At 49.8% G+C, this 21,231-nt stretch overlaps 1 protein-coding gene across 1 annotated transcript in view; it reads right to left on the bottom strand.

Moving 5' to 3' along the window:
• Nucleotides 1-21,231, bottom strand: part of LOC123755099 (uncharacterized) — a 159,690-nt gene that overhangs the window by 9,142 nt on the left and 129,317 nt on the right. The window contains exon 12 of the mRNA XM_069332676.1: nucleotides 10,800-10,978. Coding sequence (XP_069188777.1) covers nucleotides 10,800-10,978 — 179 coding nt within the window. The remainder of the gene's footprint in view (nucleotides 1-10,799; nucleotides 10,979-21,231) is intronic.

The raw sequence follows: 21,231 nt of genomic DNA on the forward strand, positions 1-21,231 counted from the left end.
AGAAGAACACACCATCCGTCCCTGACCGTCAAGTTAATCTCTGCGTTCTGCTCGATATACTAGTGCTCGCACAGAATTACGACTGTGACTATATTGTTTAGAAACCTCCGAGAGTGACACAAGTCTTTAAACACCAGATCGAAAGAGACTGGTATCAGGTAACACCTGGAAACAAAGTGAGATTGTGATCGCTTGTGAGTAACTCAGAGGTCTAGAATGAACTAAATGGCACCGCCTAAGTAACTATAGCCGCCGCCACGCTGTGCCGAGCGCGTAGCCAGCCGCCACTCGCCCTGCCTCCCTGTACTACGCGACCACCTATAACACCCTTACTCACGCACCAGTGCAATCAGGAGCGTCTGTGTCTGTTATAGACATAGAGCACGCCCTCCTGCGAGTACCCCACCATGTCTACTATAGACATACAGCACGCCCTCCTGCGAGTACCCCGCCGTGTTGGGAAAGCCTGTCATCCTCTAGTGATCTCAAGTCATAACGTGCGAGACCAGAGGTCAGGCAACTTACGAGGCGTGCATGAATGACACTGAGTGAATGGGAGAGGTAGCCTACCGGTATGTACGAGATTTAATATCTTTATTAAGTGTCTTCCTAGGTGTTGATCTGTGGTCAATCGCAGTTCTCACCTTCTCCACACCTGACACTGGTATAGGTGGAGACCGAGACACCTGACGGTGCATACGTGCTTATCTGTTTGGAATCACGACATTACACTCCTCTGTGAATGCAAGCTTCACTTACACCACACATTTAGTTATTGTATAATAAATTATTGAGCATGATTATTGCCTGTCCCACTGACAGTGCCATTGTTGATTTATTGCACATGATCATTGCTCGAGTATCCTGTTGGAACTCCTGTGACCATTTGCACACCGGCAGATAGGTTTGTCGTGATAGTGATTGACTGTCAATTTTGTTAAGTTAGGTTTTGTCCACGAGTGGATCGGAATCGATTAATTTGACATCAAGAGTCTCGCTAATGCGATAATAACCTTGCTGACGCCAATCTAAAGTAAATCAAGCACCCATTGTATTTTTTTTATTTTTATTTTTACATGCAAGCATGCGTTTAAGTACAATAAAACCAGAACAAAAACAAGCAGAGCACAAAAGCACATAAGTACAAAAGCACAAAAAAACAAGTGTATAAAATGACAAAAGTACAAAATACCGGCCGGAAGGGCCTGCAATAAAAACACAACAATAGGCCCAAACACAATGTAAGACAGTACAGAAATGACAACAGTACAATACATAGCACCCAAACTCACACCCAACAAAAATAAATCCACAGTCACAAACCGAAACACGCAGGAAAAGGGAAAACAAACCCACCCCACCCACACACACACGCACGCAACCCTCACCCCACATCCACGCACACAAATGTAAATAACACCACAACATACAGCAAACACACACAAAAAAAACACGGGATATGAAGACATTACTTAGAGGAAGGCAAGTACTTCTCCAGGAAATCACCCAAAGGATACTTCCTCTTATAGGCCTCCCATATCAAACACTCCATGTCGGTAGGGGAACGATAATCCTGCTTCAGCGGGGCCAGTATAAACTCAGGAATCACCAAGTCAGGTGGAAACGGCCGCTCCCGAAGCTGGGCGACGCAAGTCGCATAACACGGCAGGGGAGGACAAAACACCCCCACCATGGAAGCAGAAAACACCGAAGAAGCGGACGGAGGCTGCCGAGACGGCCTCGCCGCCGGACGCCCAGGAGAAGAAGGCAAAGGCAGCCGAGATGAAGACGATGGCTGCCGAGACGGTAACACCTTCTCCGACACCGCACGAGATACAGAAGAGACGGCCGGAGACGGGAGAGACGGCAAGACCGCCGCCGAGGAAACAGGGAACGAGGAAGGGGGCATGGAACCCCCAGAGCCAGTAGCCTTTTTCAACACCACCACCAGGTCACTACGCTCACCATGAACCACATCAGCAACCACTCCCCACTGCGGAGAACCCTCTGCAGGAGAAAGAACAGAAGTTAAACATGAGCCACAACCATCCGCAGCCGGAGGCACATGGACCTCCGCCACCACCGTCTCAGGAGAGAGCGACACATCCAGAACCTCCCCGTCGACATCGGAAGAAGCACAGTCGCTGAATTCCCGCACATCCGCCCAGGCAGAAGAGGAACGACGAGAACGCTTAAGCACCGGCTGCACACCATCAGAGACAGATGAAGAGTCAGAAACACGGCCAACACGGGCCGGGGGCTCAGACGCTCGATGCAGAATGGCAGCAGCTTCAACTGCAGGGGAAACTGGGTCACACACAGCAGGAGGCCCCGCAGCCACCCCAGCATCTACCACAGCTGTGACACAAAGCGAAGGCACAGGGCCAGGCGCAGCAGCAGGAGACGAAGAAGAAGAAGAAGACGTCGACGCCTCGCAGAGACCACCCGGATGTCCCACTGGAGCAGTTGGGACAGCGACAGGAGCAGGAAGACCATCGGACGGCACTGTAACTCCCGGAGAAGGGGGAGCCGCAACTTCCAGAGGATCGCCGGGCGATGCAAGGGGAGCCTCATCAGCTAACGGAACATCCACATCCTCACCCATGGAATCCTCCCCCACAGGGAGCGGCGGGAAATCTTCCTCCCGGAACAGGTTCACAGGAGCGACCACAGCCCTAGAGCACCCGCCAGCCTAATGCCCCAAAAGACCACACTGAAAACATGTTCGTGGTTGCTGGACGTAGTATGCAAGAAGCCAGACTGAAGAAGGAATGTCCAACCTCAGGCGCATCCCTAGGGTATGAAAGTTCGTATGCATACCCTTATACCTCCCCGAGGACAGGATGTTCACCCGCACACTGACGAATGCGCCAATGACCCTGACTCACATACGTCAGGGCACCACTACGGTCCATAATGGACACAGAGCCAGCACCATATGGCAGCGACAAGGAACACCCCTTGTATCGTTGGAGGAACTCACGGTACACCTCCTTCCCCACAAACTTGATAATAACTCGTTGAGCAGTTATCAGCTCAACACCGTAGACGTCATCCACCGGGACACGGAGCACGTCACACATGGGGGCCGGCCGGCCGAGCGGAAAGCACGCTGGACTTGTGATCCTGTGGTTCTGGGTTCAATCCCGGGTGCTGGCGAGAAACATTGAGCAGAGTTTCTTTCACCCTATGCCCCTGTTACCTAGCAGTAAATAGGTACCTGGGAGTTAGTCAGCTGTCATGGGCTGCTTCCTGGTGTGTGTGTGTGTGTGTGTGTGTGATGTGAAAAAAATGGTAGTAGTAGTTAGAAACAGTTGATTGACAGTTAAGAGGCGGGTCGAAAGAGCAGAGCTCAACCCCCGCAAGCACAACTAGGTGAATACAACTAGGTGAATACATGACAAGTTCTACTGCAAGGTAACCAGCACGGCCTGTAAACTCTAGGCCCACGGAGTTCACTCTCACAACAGGGGGACGATGGCCTCTCATCGCAAGCATGCCACGTCAACACCAGCCAGGCGGTGGGCGCCTGAGGGAGGGCGAAGACGCCCACACCCCCAGCTGACGAAACCAGCAAACAAACACCAACTACCGGAGAAGTCAGACAACACGTCCACACCCAACGGCAGCTTGGGCGCAACCTCCACCCATTATATTAGTGGTTAAATTTGTAAATAAACTACTGTTAAGCATTATGCGATGTTTCCGGTGAATCACCTCTGAATACTATTACTTTACCTTTAGTCTCAGGTGTCTTCAACACCGAGTTGCCTATTCACAAAACTATAAATGTGATGAGGACCTTTGGAGTCCCAAAAGTGTTTCAAACATTGAGGAGATTCACATGACTAAGGTGGATCAGGATCAGGTGAGGCTAATCTGAGGAGACCATTGTTACGCGTTGTTCACCTTGGCTTTATGTGATGAGAGTTTACAGTTAAACAACAGAGTTATATGTTAATGATCCTATAACCCTACATTGCGGGTCTTCAATCCCTTTACTGGGGTACCATCGACCACATCCAGGGAGCTCTCCAAGTTATGCCTCAAGTCCGGTCGCCACTATTTGACCTTTAACCCAAGGGCAAGAGGAGAAGGCCCAGCACACACTGCTTGTGCTCGATCCTGCAATGTGCCACACCCCCACTGGGCCTGCCCACCTACACTTGCAAAGTTTTGCCGGACCTCCATCAGTTACCTCAGTTCTCACCTTTTATTCTGGTCGCCAGCTGGGTGGGTAATCTTCTCCGTGCCCCAGCAATACTTTTATTTCAAATTTGATACAATGTTGCCACCCAGGGTCTCTTTTCTATTTAATACCAGCACTAGTTTGGTGCAATCTAATGACATTTATTCACAATGCTCAATGATATGGAAGAGACATATAAAAGCGATAATAAAAAGTAAGTAAAGTTTACTGAAGAGATAACTACATAAACAAGAATAAAGTATGCATATAATGACATATATATAATAGTAGTGGACAGCAACACTTCTCTGGTGACCGCCGACAACTCGTGTCAGTGGGCGAGTTTAAAGGGGTCTCGCTCCCTCCCTGACACAGAGGCGACACGCCTCCGGACGAGCACACAGTTGGTGAACTGTGACACGCACAGTTCCACGCACGCACAGATAGTTCACAGGCATCTATGGTACCTGCACCATGTTGCACAGAGTCAAGGTTCGCCTGTGAGAGGACCTCATTCTCTACGGCTGAGATCTTAGAAAAAGTCTCTACCATCGGAAATGGTTAAATTTCTCACCAGCTGACATCTTGGAGACCAGAGAAGGTGTTCATCTTCTCTTCTCCAGCGACAATGACCTGGAGAAACTATTCGCCGCCTCCACCACGACCACCCTGCTAGATGCCGGCCTCACCCTCACTCCTCCTAGACGCTACCTGGCGGACAGGACTGTGTTTGCAAAACACATCAGCGAATGGATCTCCGACCGCAGCGACGACGAAATCCTCGCCAGCATCAATCCCTGAACCCGACGCTGACCGCAGTAGTGGCCAAGATCAGCACCAACTTCAACAACGCCCACAGACCCACTCTGAAAGTGACCTCAGCACGGTCATCGCAGCGACCCACGTCAAAGAACACGGCCTTAAGTGCGCCGGAATTACGATTCCACCTGCCCACATGACCAAGGAACGATACACAGAGCTCTGCCAGTGCTTCAAGTGCTACCAGTACTCCCACTTCACCAGTAAGTGCACCGAGCAAGTGCAGAAATGCAGTATCTGTGCCCAGGAGCATCACTACACAGCCTGCACATCTTCCCATCCACGCTGCCTACTCTGCAATGGGCCGCACACTGCAGTTTCAGCTGACTGTCTCCACCGGCAGGAGGAAATAAAAAAGATGATGGAAAGCACCACCTCAACTCAGCTATCCAAACCGCCTGTCTGTTTCCCCGGCGTTGCCCGAGAACACTGGGAAAGCTGCTGCAGTTACCAACAACACCTTCCCCGGTACTTCTACACCTCGCCGATAAATTGGCAGGCAACGAGGTCAACCTATACGTCCACACTATCAACAGGCTGCTCACCGCAAATGGACTTCCGACGGTGACGGTACCAGGCGACCATCTCCCAGCTCCTCCACCTGGGGCCGGCTTGGCGTCCGACCCCGCAACAGGACCCTCAACCAGCCCGGAAACAGGGACGCCACCCACACTGGCTACCCCTGCCAACGAAGACACCACATCCAAAGACGACAACGGACTACCCAAAACTCCCACAACCAACACCAAGAGGCTCTCCAGAGCTGCCACCAAGTTCGACGAGAACGGCCTTGCGACCGACGACGAAGACGACAACGAAAACAAAAATACATGTCATGTGCTGTTCATTCCGCCCAGCGAGTTTAATGGCAACGCACACACCAGACGACAATTGGCCCACAGATGTAACAAGATAATCAGCCAGAACAAATACCCGCAACCCATGTATGTCCACGCCTACACTATGAATGCTTACACTGATCTCACAATACTGAAAAAAGAATACCGCGACCCAGAATTCCACCGGAAATTCCCAAACAGACAAATGCAATTCCACGAAAAGGACGACGATCCTGATGGTACCAAACTACCGAGGTTGCTCTGTTCAAATATACAGTGTCGCTTTGCACATTAAACTGCAACCTGGCGACTAAGCCTCCTGCGGGCCATAAACTGTGAGCGACCATGAAGATCCCATCCATCCACAGAACCCAAGTACCAGCTATTGGTACTGGTAATGGCTCCAAAGGTCCTCCACTTACGAGCTATTCATGACCGTGCCCCCTTTTGGGTGGTTAATCTTTATCAATCAATCAATCCCCCTCCCTTACAGGAGCCGCTTCACCTCCCGTAGACACACAGACTTCTCGGCTCAGCCGCTCGCTGTCTTCAGCAGCGGCTGAAGACAGCGTCCCCTCACGTCGTTCTTCGGCGTTCCGGTCGAGTCCCTAGGTCCCTAGGCATCGTGAAGATACGCGTCGTGTCCTAGGTCATTTTGGTGATATGTGTTGTTCTGCACTGAAGAAACCAGTCAGTGAATAAAAAGTACTGTATAAGGATCAGGTCATAAGGCCCGAAGTGGCAAACACAATATTGCATCTCATATCCAGAATGTTAATAATGTACAAGACAGCATGTCGTTACAACCGTTGCAATTGTTACAACCATGTCGTTACAATTGATCTACAGTTTCATTAGAGAGTTGTTTGGCTCTCCTGAAATGCATAATTTCCATAGCAGTGTTTTGTCTGGGTTTGAAATGTTCAATTAATTTGACTTTGGCAGTGTCATAATCTTTGTGACCACCAGTGTCTTTCAGAGTATCAAAGATGTCACAAACTCGATCACCAACATAATGAAATAGAAAGGCACGCTTTCTTTCAGCACTTTTGATGTTTGAAACTATTAACAAATTTTCAAACCTTTTAAGCTATTTGGTCCACCTTTGTGACAGGTTTGTCTGGACACAGTCAGGATCAAACGCAGGAAACTGAAGAGTATTGGCCATTTTTACTGTATTAATATAAACTTTCACTTTAATGTTCCTCAGAATAATAAACACTGCACTGTGTATGTTACCTAAGAATACACTGTAATTACTTTAATTTTGCGAAGCACACAAGTATTTTAATACAAAAGTTCACAACAGTGCACAATACAGCAGCAACTTACCTCTTACCTAGCCTTGTGTACATGTCGTGTTGTTCCTACTCACAGCTGTACAGCGGTTGGTACCGCAGTTGTCAGCAATGTTGTTTGAAGAGTTTTCAGCACCGTCAACACAGCAGACAGTTCACAGCATGAAGAATTGTGTAGCACAGAGCGTCGTTTTGTACACAAAACATCAGGTTTTGTACACAGCATCAGTAGATATCACACAGCTTCCTCAGCACACAGCTTCAGTTAGCACAAAGCTTCAGTCAGCACAAAGCTTCAGTTAGCACATAGCATTGGTAGCACACTTAATTGGTTAGCACAGCGTTGGTCAGCACACATCATTGGTAGCATACAGCATTGGTTGGCACACAGCGTTGGTCAGCATTCAGCACTGGTTTTGTGCTCACAGACAGCACGGTTTCTCCTCCTCCGGGGCGAGACAACATGCTTCTTTCTTGTGTTTAAAGCTGGACGAATACCTGCGTTCATTGTTCATCATCGTCGCCAGTGTGGTGTTGGGTGTTGCTGGGGAAGTCTTGGTTGTAGGGTTGCTATAAAGCTATTTCTTGCTTACTGAATTTAATACTTAAAATGATACATGACTAGCAGCTTCCAAGCTTGGCGGGCCTCCTGTACACTCTCTGTTGTTTACATACAGCTGGGGTATAAAACGCAGCACATACAAACGGGTGGTGCTGGAGTCGACTGCTAGCAGCCGTGGAGTGAGGACGTTTACCGACCCTCCGTGGCTGTTGGAGTTGTTTGCTGTTTTGGTCACCAGGTGGTGTGGGCGTCCCTGCCCTACCAGTTTTGTTGCCTGCCTGGCTGCATTGACGTGGCAGTTCTGACATGGGGGGGCCATCTTCCTCCTGTTCAGCGTGTGAACTCTGTGGGCCTGGAGTTCACTTGTAAGGCTGGTTATCCGACCATCGAGATGGTGATGTGTGACATGCTTTGTGTCCCGGTGGAAGCTGTTTACGGTGTGGAGCTAGTTACGGCCCATCGGGTTGTTATTAAGTTCGTGGGGAAGGACGAGTACCGGGACTTCCTCTGTCGGTACAGGGGGCGTACGTTGACGTTGCCAGACGATGCCGGCTCTGTGGCGATTTCGGACCGCAGTGGTGCCCTGACTTATGTCAGTATCTATGGTGCGCCCCTGGAGTTCCCTGATGACCTCCTCCGGCGTTATTTCGGGGGTTTTGGTACTGTTGTCAGCGTGCAGGTGAACACGCTCTCCTCGAGGCGGTATGCTGGGAGGCGTACAAACATTCGCATGTTGGGGATGCGCCTGCGGTCGGATATACCTTCTTCTGTCCGGCTTATGGGGTACTACGTCCGGGTGTATTATGCCCGGCAGCCTCGTACCTGTTTCCGGTGTGGCCTTTTGGGGCATCAGGCTGCCGGGTGCTCTGAGGCCCCTGCTGCTCCTGTCAACTTGTTCCGCGACGAGGATTTCCCACTGCTCCCTCTGGAGGCAGTCTCCGGTGATGATGATGAGGTGGTGCGCGTCCCGTTTGCTGCTGCAGGTTCCCCGGCGGCGCCTGCCGTCCCTCCTCCGGTTCTTGATGTCCCATCGGTTGGTCTGCCTGATCCTGTCGCTGTCCCAGCTGCTCCCGTGGGCTTTCCTGGAGCTCCCTGTGTGACGTCGCTGTCTTCTCCCTCGTCTTCTGATGCTGCGCCTGGCCCTAAGTCCGTGACTCGGGTCCTGGATGTGCTTGGCGCTGGGGTGGCTGCGTAGCCTCCTGCTGTGTGTGGCCCGGTTCTCCCTGTGATAGAGGCTGCTGCCGTCCTGGCGTCGGTTCCTTCGGCTCGTGGTACCCGTGTTTCTGGGTCACTTACCGGCTCGGACGATATCCGGCCGGTGCCCAAACGTTCCCGGCGTTCGTCTTCTTCCTGGGCCGACGTTGGTGACTTCAGTGACTGTGGGGCTTCGGGTGTTGACAGTGTGGATACGGATGCGTCGATGTCTCCGCGATTCGTGGTGGCGGAGGTCCATGTGCCTGCTGGTGCTGGTGCCTGTGTCTCGGACGTGCCTTCGGCTCTTTCTCCACCGGGGGTCTCTCCGCAGTGGGGGGGGGGGGGGTGGCTTCCGCTGCCAGGGATGGTTTGGACTCTGGTGCTGGGCGTGGCCTGGTGGTGATGTTATGGAAGGATGCGCGCCGTCCAGGTTCCCTGCTGTCGTGTGGTGGCGTGCCCGGGGCCGCGGGTACCCCTGTGATGCGGGTGCGCGTTGGGGCCCTGGAGGACGTGTTGCCGGCGTCTGTGATGCCACCGGGTCACTGGTCGCAGATTGCCGAGTTACTGCTGTCTGACGGACTGGAGTGCTTTCGTGGGGGGCAAGTTCCCTTCCTGTGGGGACGAGTGGCGACTTCTCGCCTCATGAGTACTACCATCTGGGTCCCCAGTTTGCAGGTGTTTGTTGCCCCGGTTCCGGATGTTATGGCATCCCCGGTGGATGGACGAGACCCTTGGCAATGGGTGCTCTGGGAGGCGTTCAATGTAAGGTTCCCGATGGCCGAGTTCCCGGGCAAGTATGTGCTCTGATTTCCTGTGTATTTGCTCTATGACATGCTGTGTACCCTTCTGGCTGTTTGTTTGCCCTGTTCTATTATGTGCTTCTGCCTCTTCCTTTGTGCGTAGCTTTGCCATGTGGCATATTAGTTTCTCGTGCTTGGCGTCACTCGTTTTGCGTTTTGGCTTGGCATTTCGCCTTTCCTGGCTTTGCGATTCACCCTTCACGGCTACGCTGGGGCGCATCCGATCCCACGATCGTCGTCGCCCCTAACTCAACAACAACAACAACAACGGGTGGTGCCGTTTGCTATGAACATGACAGTATAGATATGACTCTTCTCGCTTGATAAGGGATAATATAAGAGAGGGTACCGTAACACTATCAAGGACTCTTACTCGACCTTGCTCCTAGGCATTGTACGCCTGCTCTCGAATTTTTTCTGCTGGATTCCGACAGCTTCGTGAAGAGTCTGCCATATGCACATTGGTGACGTTGCACGCAATTGCAGTCGGAATTAAAAGCAAAGAGAAAATTCTACACTCACCAACACATTACCTTTACGGAGATTCAGGAACCACACCAACACATTACCTTGACAGAGTTCCTGGGACTACATCAACTTTTTACCTCTACAGAGTTCCTGGGACCACATCAACTTTTTACCTTTACAGAGTTCGTGGGACCACATCAACTCTTTACCTTGACAGAGTTTTTGGGACCACATCAACACTTTACCTTTACACAGTTGATGGCAACACATGAGCACTTTACCTTTTCCGAGTTCCTGGGACCACATCAACACTTTGCCTTAACAGAGTTCCTGGAACCACATCAACATATACTTTGCCTTGACAGAATTCCTGGGACCACATCAGCACTTTACCTTGACAGAGTTCCTGGGACCACATCAACACTTTTCCTTTACAAAGTTGCTGGGACCACATCAACAGTTACTTTGCCTTGACAGAGTTCCTGGGACCACATCAACATTTTTCCGTTACAAAGTTCCTGGGACCACATCAACACTTACTTTGCCTTGACAGAGTTCCTGGGACCATATCAGCACTTTACCTTGACAGAGCAACACTGAGGCGTGAGAGGAGCTACACCAGAGTCTCACCTGAAGCCCCATCCGAAGGCAGCCATAATGGAGACACCCTTCCTGCTGATGAAGTATGGTGTGTGGCCGTAGGCGTCAGTGTAGTAGGAGGCGATGGTTATGTACAGGTTGTTCTCCCATACAATGAGTGTGTAGTGGCCCGCCAGTACCTTCTTCAGTGCCTCCTCCCTTGTCACCATCTACAACACATTCAATTATTATATACTTACATTTATATAAACTAATTCAAGATAAAGAAGCATGTACAATTCTAGCACAGCCACCGCACATCCTTTAAAGGAATAGAGCTGAAAGAAATTAGTTTAGTATTAATAATTGAAACTGTGTTGGAAAATAAGAACATTCTCCAAAATGAAAATGCATTTAGCAACTTAAATATACAGTATGAAAAAAATATGATTTGTGATACCTAAAGAAAATAGGACCAGTTATAGTACATGAATGTACATCTTAGGCGTATTAGGCCTAGGACTGGTTAGGCAAGGTTAAGCATTGTTTTCATTAGGCGTAGAAAAAGCTAAGATTGGGCCTTCTTTATCGTAATTTATAAGACTAATAGTACAAAGCGCACACAATTTTTTGTGGGTGCCATTGCGGGAAATTTGTACACAAGTCACTCTCTGTACTATTATTGTGAAGGTTGGGCTGGCAAACATGTGCTCGCCTGCAAGGATTGAAAACACATCTCATTAATAAAGAAACTTTTTTATTCTTGGGTCAATTTCAATTAAACATTTTTACAAAATGAAATTGGTAAAATCTTCTACTGGCGGCCCCCTCCCCGCTCAGCTCGTTGTCGCCGTGTGGGGGCTTCGTGGGCGGCTGCCGGAGTGTGATGCTCCTTGGGACAGTTCTCTGTCCTTCTCTAGCCTTGTGCTCCTGCTGCCGTCCTCTCCAATTCTGCTGGGCACCTTTTCCTTTACCTTCTGTTTCCTTTTTCTCCCCCCTCTTCTCCTATCTGCTTGCCGTTTCCTGCCGACCTTTTGCTCGTTCTGGTTCTTCCCTTGGACTTCTTCTATTTTGACGCCCGGGTGCTTGAGGAGGCATACTCATGCACCCGTAGAACTGCAGTACCCGACGTCGAGAGCGAGGGGAACCTTTTATTGTCAATCCCCACTTCGTCACTAAACCCGATCTCGACGGACTGTCGGTTTCTTAAGGTGGCGTTTGTGGGGCGTATACTCGTGACGCACCCCTAGGAGGCCCCGACAAAATCGGCGATAGCTTCTTGTTGGGTGTCCTGCCTCTAATTGTGGCTCCATGGTGGGTGTGGGGGCACATTCGTGAATGAATTCTTCTTTTCGTCAAGATGATAACCCCTGTTTCGGTTGCTTCTGGCTTACCTTCTCAGGCTCGTGGGGTGGGCGACCAAGCCCCCGAGTCGGTCCGTATTGGAAGACCGGGCTCTGTAGCCTCCGCTGCATTGGGCCCCGACCTTGCTCCTCCTTTGGCCTCTCTGACTCCTTCCCCTGGCTCCCCTCCCTCCTCTGTGGTTGGGTCGAGCCCCAAGCCCCCAGTGGTGACTACCTCGTCCCCTGGCGCGGCTCCTTCTCTAGTTGTAACTACTGCGCCTTTTAATCCCTCTCTCTCTGGGGGTTCTCACCGCCGTCCTCGTCACGGGCGCCCTCGCTCGATTCCTTCCAGTTCTGCTACCTATCAAGCCTTGTTTGGTCCCGCTTCGTGGGCCAAATATTTTGATCTCCTCCCTCTTGATTCTGCGCCTCCTGACGATTTCTCCCTCCATCGACATCTCATTGATTCCGTGGATGCCTCCATTACTTTCAACCCCACTCGTCTCGGTACACGTGTCGTTGCTGCTCCTTCTCAGGATGCTGCTTCCCGCTTGGCTGCCTTATCCTGCCTTGGCGAGACCCCCGTTCGGGTCTCGAAGAACGCTCAGTTCAATGCCAGTGTTGGCACTATTTTGCTCCCGCCCCATGTTACGACCTGCGGGACCGTAACATGTTCGGGACCGTAACGTGTTCGGGACCTGCGCAACTGCCACGACGATATTCGACATATCCTCGCTGCCCAGAGCCATTCTATTCTCTAGGTGGACACGTTTACTCGTCCCCCTCGTGGTAGTCGCCGTCAACCCCTCCGGGTTGTGAAGATTACCTTTGATGGTAGGACCCTTCCACCCTTTGTCATTCTTGCTGGTGCCAGGTGCTCTGTCCAGGAGTACATTCCTTCTCCTCGGCTCTGCAACAGGTGCTGGAGGTTTGGGCATGGTGCCCTCCGCTGCTCCGGGACTGTCTCTCTCTGTCCTTTGTGTGGTGGCGAAGGTCACTCTAAGTCGGAGTGCACTTCTCCCCAGGCTCGTTGCCTCAACTGCGGTGAGGCCCATCCTACCTTCTCCCGTGCGTGTGTCCATTACAAGCTTGAGGCAGCCGTCTTCAACCTGAAGCACCGGGAGCGTTTATCTTTTCCTGAGGCGAGGCGCCAGGTTCGCCGGCTCCCGCCTTATGCTAATATCTCTTATGCTCGCGTGTTGCGCTCTTCCTCTCCTCGTCCTTCCCGCCTTCCTCAGACTCACAACCGTTTCCGGGCCTTGGACCCTGATGCGCCCACTGCCCCCTCCTCTGTTCCTTTGGGTTCTCTCCCGAAGGATCCTCCTCCTGGTCCTCTGTCTGGGGATCCCCTTCCTTCTACCCGGTCTGTCGTGTCTTCTGTGTCTTCTTCCTCGTCCCCCTCCGATCCTCCTTCCCATCCTCTTCCTCTATCTATCGGCTCTCCCCACCGCCTGTCGGTGCGGGCGGATGTTCATCGCTCTCCTAACGGCCGTCGTGTGTGCTCTCGTTCGGCTTCTGTTGAGACACTGGAATCCGTTGCCCGGTACGTAGTTGCTGGGACACCGGTCTCTTTAAGTCAGAAGCGTAAGCCTGGCTCCTCTCCTTCCTCTTCCCCGGCGGGTAAGAAGGCTTCGCATTCTTCCTCAGCTCCTCCTTCTGGCTCTGTTGCTCCTTCCCCTCCCGTTTCAGTGCTTGCGCCCCCTGTTCCTGCAATGGAGGTTTCTTTGGCCCCTGCTTCCCTTTCGGTTGCTGCTCTTGCTGGGGTGCGCTCCCCTCTTTCTACTCCCCCTCCTCCTGCTGCTGTCCTTGACTGCTCCTCTCCATTGTCTCCTCCTCTTCCTCCTCCTCCTCCTGACCCTGCCCGCCCACCTCTGATCTGTTCTCCCGTTTCCTTCCCTCCGTCTTTGCTCAGTTTACCCATGCCCCCTAACCCTGACTTTGCTGACCCTGATCCCGACCCTGATATTCTTTAACGTGCTCTGTTGCTCTTTCGCATTTGTTTCTTCCTTGTTCTCTGTTTTTGTCCTTTCTCTTCTCGTCGTTGTCCATTCTTCAATGGAACGTTCGAGGTTATTACGCCAATTTCCTCGAGCTCCAACTTCTGATTTCGCGGTTTTCGCCCCTTTGTGTCTGTCTCCAGGAGCCAATGCTTGGTGCTCGTCCTGGTCGTTTTCGTGGCTATTCCTTTCTCTCCCCCCCCCCCCAGCCATTGCTGGGGCTTCTAATTCTTCTGCTCTCTTGATTCGGGCTGATGTTCCCTTTGTTCCTTTAATTTTCCTTCGCCTCTCCATTGTTCTGCTGCTCGTATCTTTGTGGGGAAATGGTACACAGTTTGTTCCATTTATCTCCCCCCGAGTGTCCCGCTCTCTCTTCCTGATTTGAAACACCTCCTAGACTCCTTGCCGGAGCCTGTGCTCCTGCTGGGTGACTTCAATTGTCGTCATTCTCTTTGGGGTGACGTTCTGACGAATACCCTCGCCTCCTTGAGCCGTTTCTCCTCTCTTCTTCCCTGTCTCTTCTGAATTCTGGTGAGCCCACTCATTTGGACTCTCGGACTCGCACCCTTTCTTGTCTTGATCTTTCTCTCTGCTCTTCTTCTCTTTACTTAGATTTCACGTGGCAGGTTCTTGATGACCTCCATGGAAGTGATCATTTCCCCATCCTTGTTTCCTTTTTCTCTTTTCGCCCTTCCCTCTCTTTCCCTAGGTGGCAGTTTGCTAAGGCAGACTGGACCCTATTTACCCTCAGTGCTGCTCTCTCTGACCTCTCCCTTCTGCCTCTCTCTCGCGCTCTCCTCCTTTTTCATGACACTGTCCTCGACGCTGCCCTCCGCTCTATTCCTCGCTCTTCCTCTCGGGGTCCACGGAAGTGCGTTCCCTGGTGGAATGCGGACTGTGCTCGGGCTGTCCGCTGTAAGCGTGCAGCCTGGAAGAGGCACCGCCGTAGGCAGACGACCGATTCTTTTCTTTTTTTTCGGAAAGCGAGTGCGGTGGCCCGTAGGGCCATCCGTACGGCTAAACGTGAATGTTGGGCATCTTATGTCTTAACAATTACGTCCGAAACCCCTCTGGCCCAGATCTGGAAGCGTATCCGCAAGATAGCGGGTAAGTTCGTTCCCGATGTTTCACCGGTCCTTCACCTCCATGATACTCTTGTGGCGGACCCGTTGCAGGTCGCTTCCGAACTGGGTTCCCACTTTTCTTCTGTTAGCTCTGGTCTTCATCTTCCCCAATCTTTCCTTCTTCGTAAACCTGTCCTTGAGTCTCGTCCTTTAGATTTCTGCACTCATCTTCAGCTTCCCTATAATGATCCCTTCTCTCTCTCTGAACTTCGTTCTGCCCTGGCCCTCTGCGGTTCTACGGCGGCGGGCTCCGATGGTATTCATTATGAGATGCTTCGCCATCTCCCTCCGAGCACGTCTCAGTATTTCCTGAGTCTGTATAATCGGATCTGGGAGTCGTCGTCAGTCCCTGAGGACTGGCTCGATGCCGTTGTCCTCCCTGTTCGCAAACCGGGGTCTCTGGGTACTTCCCCTAAGGACTTTCGCCCTATTGCTCTCACAAGTTGTGTCTGCAAACTCTTTGAACGTATGGTTAACGTTCGTCTGATGTGGTTCCTGGAACACCATCACCTCCTCTCCCCTTCTCAATTTGGTTTCCGCAAGTGCCGCAGCACGACAGATGTCCGGGTGAACTTGGAGGTCTATATTCGTACTGCTTTTGCTGCGAAGACCTCCGTTGTTGCCGTCCTTTTTGACCTAGAAAAGGCTTACGACACCACTTGGCGTTATCATATCCTATCTCAACTTCATTCTTTTGGCCTTCGTGGTCATCTCCCTCTCTTTCTCCGCAGCTTCCTCTCTCGTCGTTCCTTTCGGGTGCGCCTTGGTACCGCTCTCTCTCCCTCTTTTCAGCAATACGAAGGTGTGCCCCAGGGTAGTGTTCTGAGCACTACTCTTTTTCTGGTTGCCCTCAATGGTCTTCTTTCCTCTCTTCCTTCTGGTGTCTTCTCCGCTCTCTATGTCGATGATCTTACCCTTTGTTGTCAGGGTGATGATTCGCCTCTCCTTCAACGCCGGCTTCAACTTGCAATTGATGCCGTGTCGTCTTGGGCCACAGGTCATGGCTTCAAGTTCTCTACTTCTAAGACTTGTGCCATGACTTTTACGCGGAAACGGGTTGTTCTTCGTCCCTCTTTGTCACTTTATGGTCATCCCCTTGAATACAAAGATTCCGCGAAGCTTTTGGGGTTATTCCTTGACACTCGTTTGTCTTGGTCTCCCCATATCTCTTACCTCCGTGTTGAGTGCTCTAAGGCCCTTACCCTCCTTCGGGTCTTGTCCCATACTTCTTGGGGGGCAGATAGGCGCACTCTCCTTGCTTTACATTCCTCTCTCGTCCTGTCTAAGCTCGATTATGGTTGCCCTGCTTACTCGTCTGCTTCTCCTTCTACTCTTCGCCGTCTTGATGCTTTGCACCATACTGGGTTGCGCCTCAGTTCTGGTGCCTTTCGTTCGACTCCCATCCTTAGCTTGTATGTTGACGCTGGCTTCCTGTCTCTCCAGGACCGCCGTGATCGCTACTGTCTTCGCTATCTTGCGCGGTCCTTGCAACATTCTTCCTCTCGCCTCTGTCGTGCTTTAACTTTTACCCCTCCTGCGGTTCCTGTTCCTCTTCACCACCTCCCTCTTTCTGTCCGGTTATCTCGCCTACAGGATTCTCTCTCCGTTCGTATTTCTGATGTTTCTCCTCGTGTTGTTCCTTCTTTGCCCCCGTGGAGGGTCCCTCTTCCGCGGTTTTGTACTTCATTGACCCGTATCACTAAAGCTTTTACCCCTCCTACGGTTCTAAAACGCCTTTTCCTCGAGCACTTTTCTTCTCACTCCCGCTCCGTTTCTGTCTTCACCGATGGGTCTAAGTCAGCGGACGGTGTTGGCTACTCTGTTGTTTTTCCTGATCGAACTTATAAGACAGAGGCTTCCTGTCTCTCCAGGACCGCCGTGATCGCTACTGTCTTCGCTATCTTGCGCGGTCCTTGCAACATCCTTCCTCTCGCCTCTGTCGTGCTTTAACTTTTACCCCTCCTGCGGTTCCTGTTCCTCTTCACCACCTCCCTCTTTCTGTCCGGTTATCTCGCCTACAGGATTCTCTCTCCGTTCGTATTTCTGATGTTTCTCCTCGTGTTGTTCCTTCTTTGCCCCCGTGGAGGGTCCCTCTTCCGCGGTTTTGTACTTCATTGACCCGTATCACTAAAGCTTTTACCCCTCCTACGGTTCTAAAACGCCTTTTCCTCGAGCACTTTTCTTCTCACTCCCGCTCCGTTTCTGTCTTCACCGATGGGTCTAAGTCAGCGGACGGTGTTGGCTACTCTGTTGTTTTTCCTGATCGAACTTATATGTGTCGCTTGCCTCCGGAGACTAGCATCTTTACAGCGGAACTTTATGCTATTCTCTATGCTCTTCGTCTCCTGCTTTCTCGTTGTCAGTCTTCCTTTGTGGTTGTTGTTGACTCTCGTAGTGCCCTCATGGCTCTCGGGTCCTTTAATCCGGTTCATCCAGTAGTTGTCGAGATCCAGCATTGGCTGTTTCTCGTTCACAGTAAATTTAAGTCGGTTGAGTTTTGTTGGGTTCCCAGCCATATTGGTGTGTCTTTAAATGAGCGTGCGGATGCTGCCGCTAAGGAAGCTGTCCACTCTTGTCCCATCTCTCGTAAAGGCATTCCGTATTCCGACTTTTACCCGGTTATCCATTCCTCAGTCCTTACCCGTTGGCAGGCTTCTTGGTTGTCTGTTACTGGTAACAAGCTACGTACTCTTAAATGTTGTGTTTCCTCGTGGCCGTCCTCCTTCCACCGTAACCGGCGGTGGGAAACAGCTCTGGCGAGGTTGCGTATTGGCCACACTCGCTTAACCCATGGTCACTTGATGGAGCGCCGCCCTGCTCCTTATTGTCCTAGTTGCATTGTCCCTCTTACGGTCGTGCATGTCCTTCTTGAATGTCCTGACTTCCAGGACGAGCGTGTGTCTTGCTTTCCGACCGCCCCTCGCGGTCACCTGTCCCTCGATAGAATTCTTGGTGACTCGGATACTTTTGATATCGTTCGCCTTATGCGTTTTTGTTCTCGTATTGGCATCCTTGGTGATATTTAGCGCCCTCTGATTATTTTGCGTATTTGATGGTGCTACATAGCCTTCCCGGTTTGGTGCCTTCTTTTGATGATTACTTACTTACTTACTTCTACTGGCGGACGTTTCGATTTTATGAGATAAATAGTAGATAACAAAAACAGTTTAAAACGGCAACTTTTCAAAAATGATATAAAATAAATTTTTAACCTATTTTATATTTATTGCATTAAGCTGTAATAATAGCATTTAATCTTGATTTCTCAGTAAAAAAAAAATCCATATATGTAGGTGCAGTAAACAAAAATATTTTTGATGTGCTCCCAATTATGCACAATTGATACATTCGAAAATCTATAAGTGTAAAATTTCTACGTTAATTAAAATTCTAGTTACCTCCACCCCTAGAGCTGGAAACGTCGTGTGCAATATGTAGGATTGGTTTATAATTTCTAGAAAAGTTTAGCTTAAATTAAAATTTGAAATAGAAAAATAATTACCAGAAAAAAATAATTTAAATATTCTGGTCATAATTACTCCCAGTTCTAATGAATTGAATATTGAATATAATTTTTATCATTTATTGACCAGTGTATTTATTGCAAGCAAGCTGTTTTATTGGAGCTGATGAGTATCGAGTCGCCTAGCCTCTAAGCCCGGCAGAACTGCTTCTACTAACAGGAGAAGAGGCGGAGGTGGGCCACTGGAGCCTTAAAACCAATTTCTTTGGGCAGATGGGACTTGTCAGCCTGGGAAGGCAGCTCTTCTAGGGAAAGGAAAACCCCGAATTCATACCGCAGCTGCCTTTCGGCTAAACCCAATCATGGGAAAGGCTTAGGGAGTTCACCCTGAGGAGAAATCCGGAGCCGGATTCGCTAAGACGGTCTACAGCTGTTTACAGCTACATTCCAGCAACTCCTGCGACGACACTGGTGCCAAGCGTATTAAAGCCTGCCTTTTCCTTTGACCACATCGGTGGCGTGGAGAGAGTGGATCTGCTACATGGGCAACAGCCGCTTCTCCACAACTACTGCCCAGGCCTGTTTCCTGGAAAGGACACTCCAACGTCGCCTTGGTGACGGCTCAACACGGGAAATGACAGTTACCAGTGATAAGCCTACCACTCAATTGGCATATAGTGAGGCGCCAGGGGTTGCTTCCGTCGGTTGGAGAAATCATACGATTTCATGGGACTGCTATCGCCCGCCTCAAGCTGGGCAATCCTCGGGCAGTATGGTGCTCTCCCGCCACGGTCCGCCTGCTCCACTGGGTACGTGGGTCTTAGGCCACAATTCAACAAGCGGATCGTTAACCATTCACCAGGCAATCGAAAACAAACACAGAGCCATCAAGCTTTCAAACTGGGCACGTGAAATGTAAAAACAATGACAAATCTTTCGGAAGATCTACTCGAAGTGAACGACGCCCGTGTCACGTACTCGTCATGTATTTTATTGAGTCTAGGGGCTTAATTATGCCAAGGAAAATTCAAAGTGTAGGGAAACAACCTAGATAAATGATTCAGATGTATACTTATATAACACTTGCAACATTACATAACGTAATTCATTCCTTATAAATCAATGCATTTAGAAGGAAAAACAACCTTGCATCTTATCGCCCAAATGGGCTCTCGTCTCCATATAGCTCTGGAAGGGCACTGGAACGGTGCCCTTCAGCACTACCTCTGTCAACTGGTGTTACACATAAATAAATGCCAACCTGTCCTCGGGCTATCATAGTACTTTTGTCACATACTGCAAACAGTGCCTATGCTGATAATGTTCACAGTTTCCCTGTGATAGATTTACACTTATTACCAGGAACCAACCCTTCCTCACGTGCCATAGTATGTTCCACTGTACCTGTCCCATCGCCGTACATAGCACAATAGTCGGTTTGCTCCAATTTTAATGATAATTTTTTTTTTCCAGTCACACTTTTGATGTGAAATTTTTCATTTTCCATGCTATTCGAATATCACGGATCAGCTACATCCTATTGATGGCTCGTATTTTAGTTTTGGGAAATCTTGGTAATTCTCAAATAATTATAATAATTATTCTTGGAATTATTATAAATCTGTAAATATTTCTAGTGGTGCAAAATTATAATATATACCATGGTTATGCTCTATAGAAATTTAAGAAAATTGATCATAAATTATGTTTTATAGAAAATGAATAAAGTAGGGTAAACTACACCATCGCCCACAGGATAGTTATGGCGTGCACTACCGTGCACTGGAAGAGTATTGGGTCCAGTAATGCCAACAGGATGGTTATAGGGTCCACTACCGCCCACAGGATGAGTATGGGGTCCACTACCGCCCACAGGATGGGTATGAGGACCATTACTGCGCACAGGATATGTATTGTCAAGGGAACCACACGCAAAGAGCCTGCCAAGGGAGACATTTCAGATCCTAGGCAAGACTGTGCGTTGATTGGTGGAGTTTCCCTACGCTCACCTCAATTGAATGTTTTTGAAAACCCCTTGTCCAGTGATTATGAAAACTATGTACATTGCTTTTCCAACTATGGGTGGATGCATTTACTCTTAAATGATAATCTGGTTTTTATATGATACTCCCGTAAATAAGTGTGATTTAGAAGATTCCGCTTTTGAGGGTGACTCAGAAATATTAATTTTCTCCTGCTGCCACGGAATTATGCACCTCCTGTATATGGAAACGTACCCTAGCTCTCCAATTTTAACGTAATTTCACATTCCTCGAATTGATTGATATATTTTAGGATTCGCCAGTTCTGCAAGTGCAGTAAGTGCTCCATTTTTTGTGTGCCTCAAGTGTTTCAAGTTAAAATTAAGTGTGCAGTTCTTGTTTTGCTTAAGATCCACCTGCCCCCATTATTAACATTATTGAATGTACAGTGTTTATTTTGCTTACGATCCACCTGCCACCATTATTTACATTACTAAATACATAGTGCATATTTCTTTTATACTAAGGCTTATTTTTATGGTGCAATCTATATACGCAGTGCTTATTCTTATTT

This window comes from Procambarus clarkii, chromosome 28, assembly GCF_040958095.1.
Source record: "Procambarus clarkii isolate CNS0578487 chromosome 28, FALCON_Pclarkii_2.0, whole genome shotgun sequence".
NCBI classification, from domain to species: Eukaryota; Metazoa; Arthropoda; class Malacostraca; order Decapoda; family Cambaridae; genus Procambarus; species Procambarus clarkii.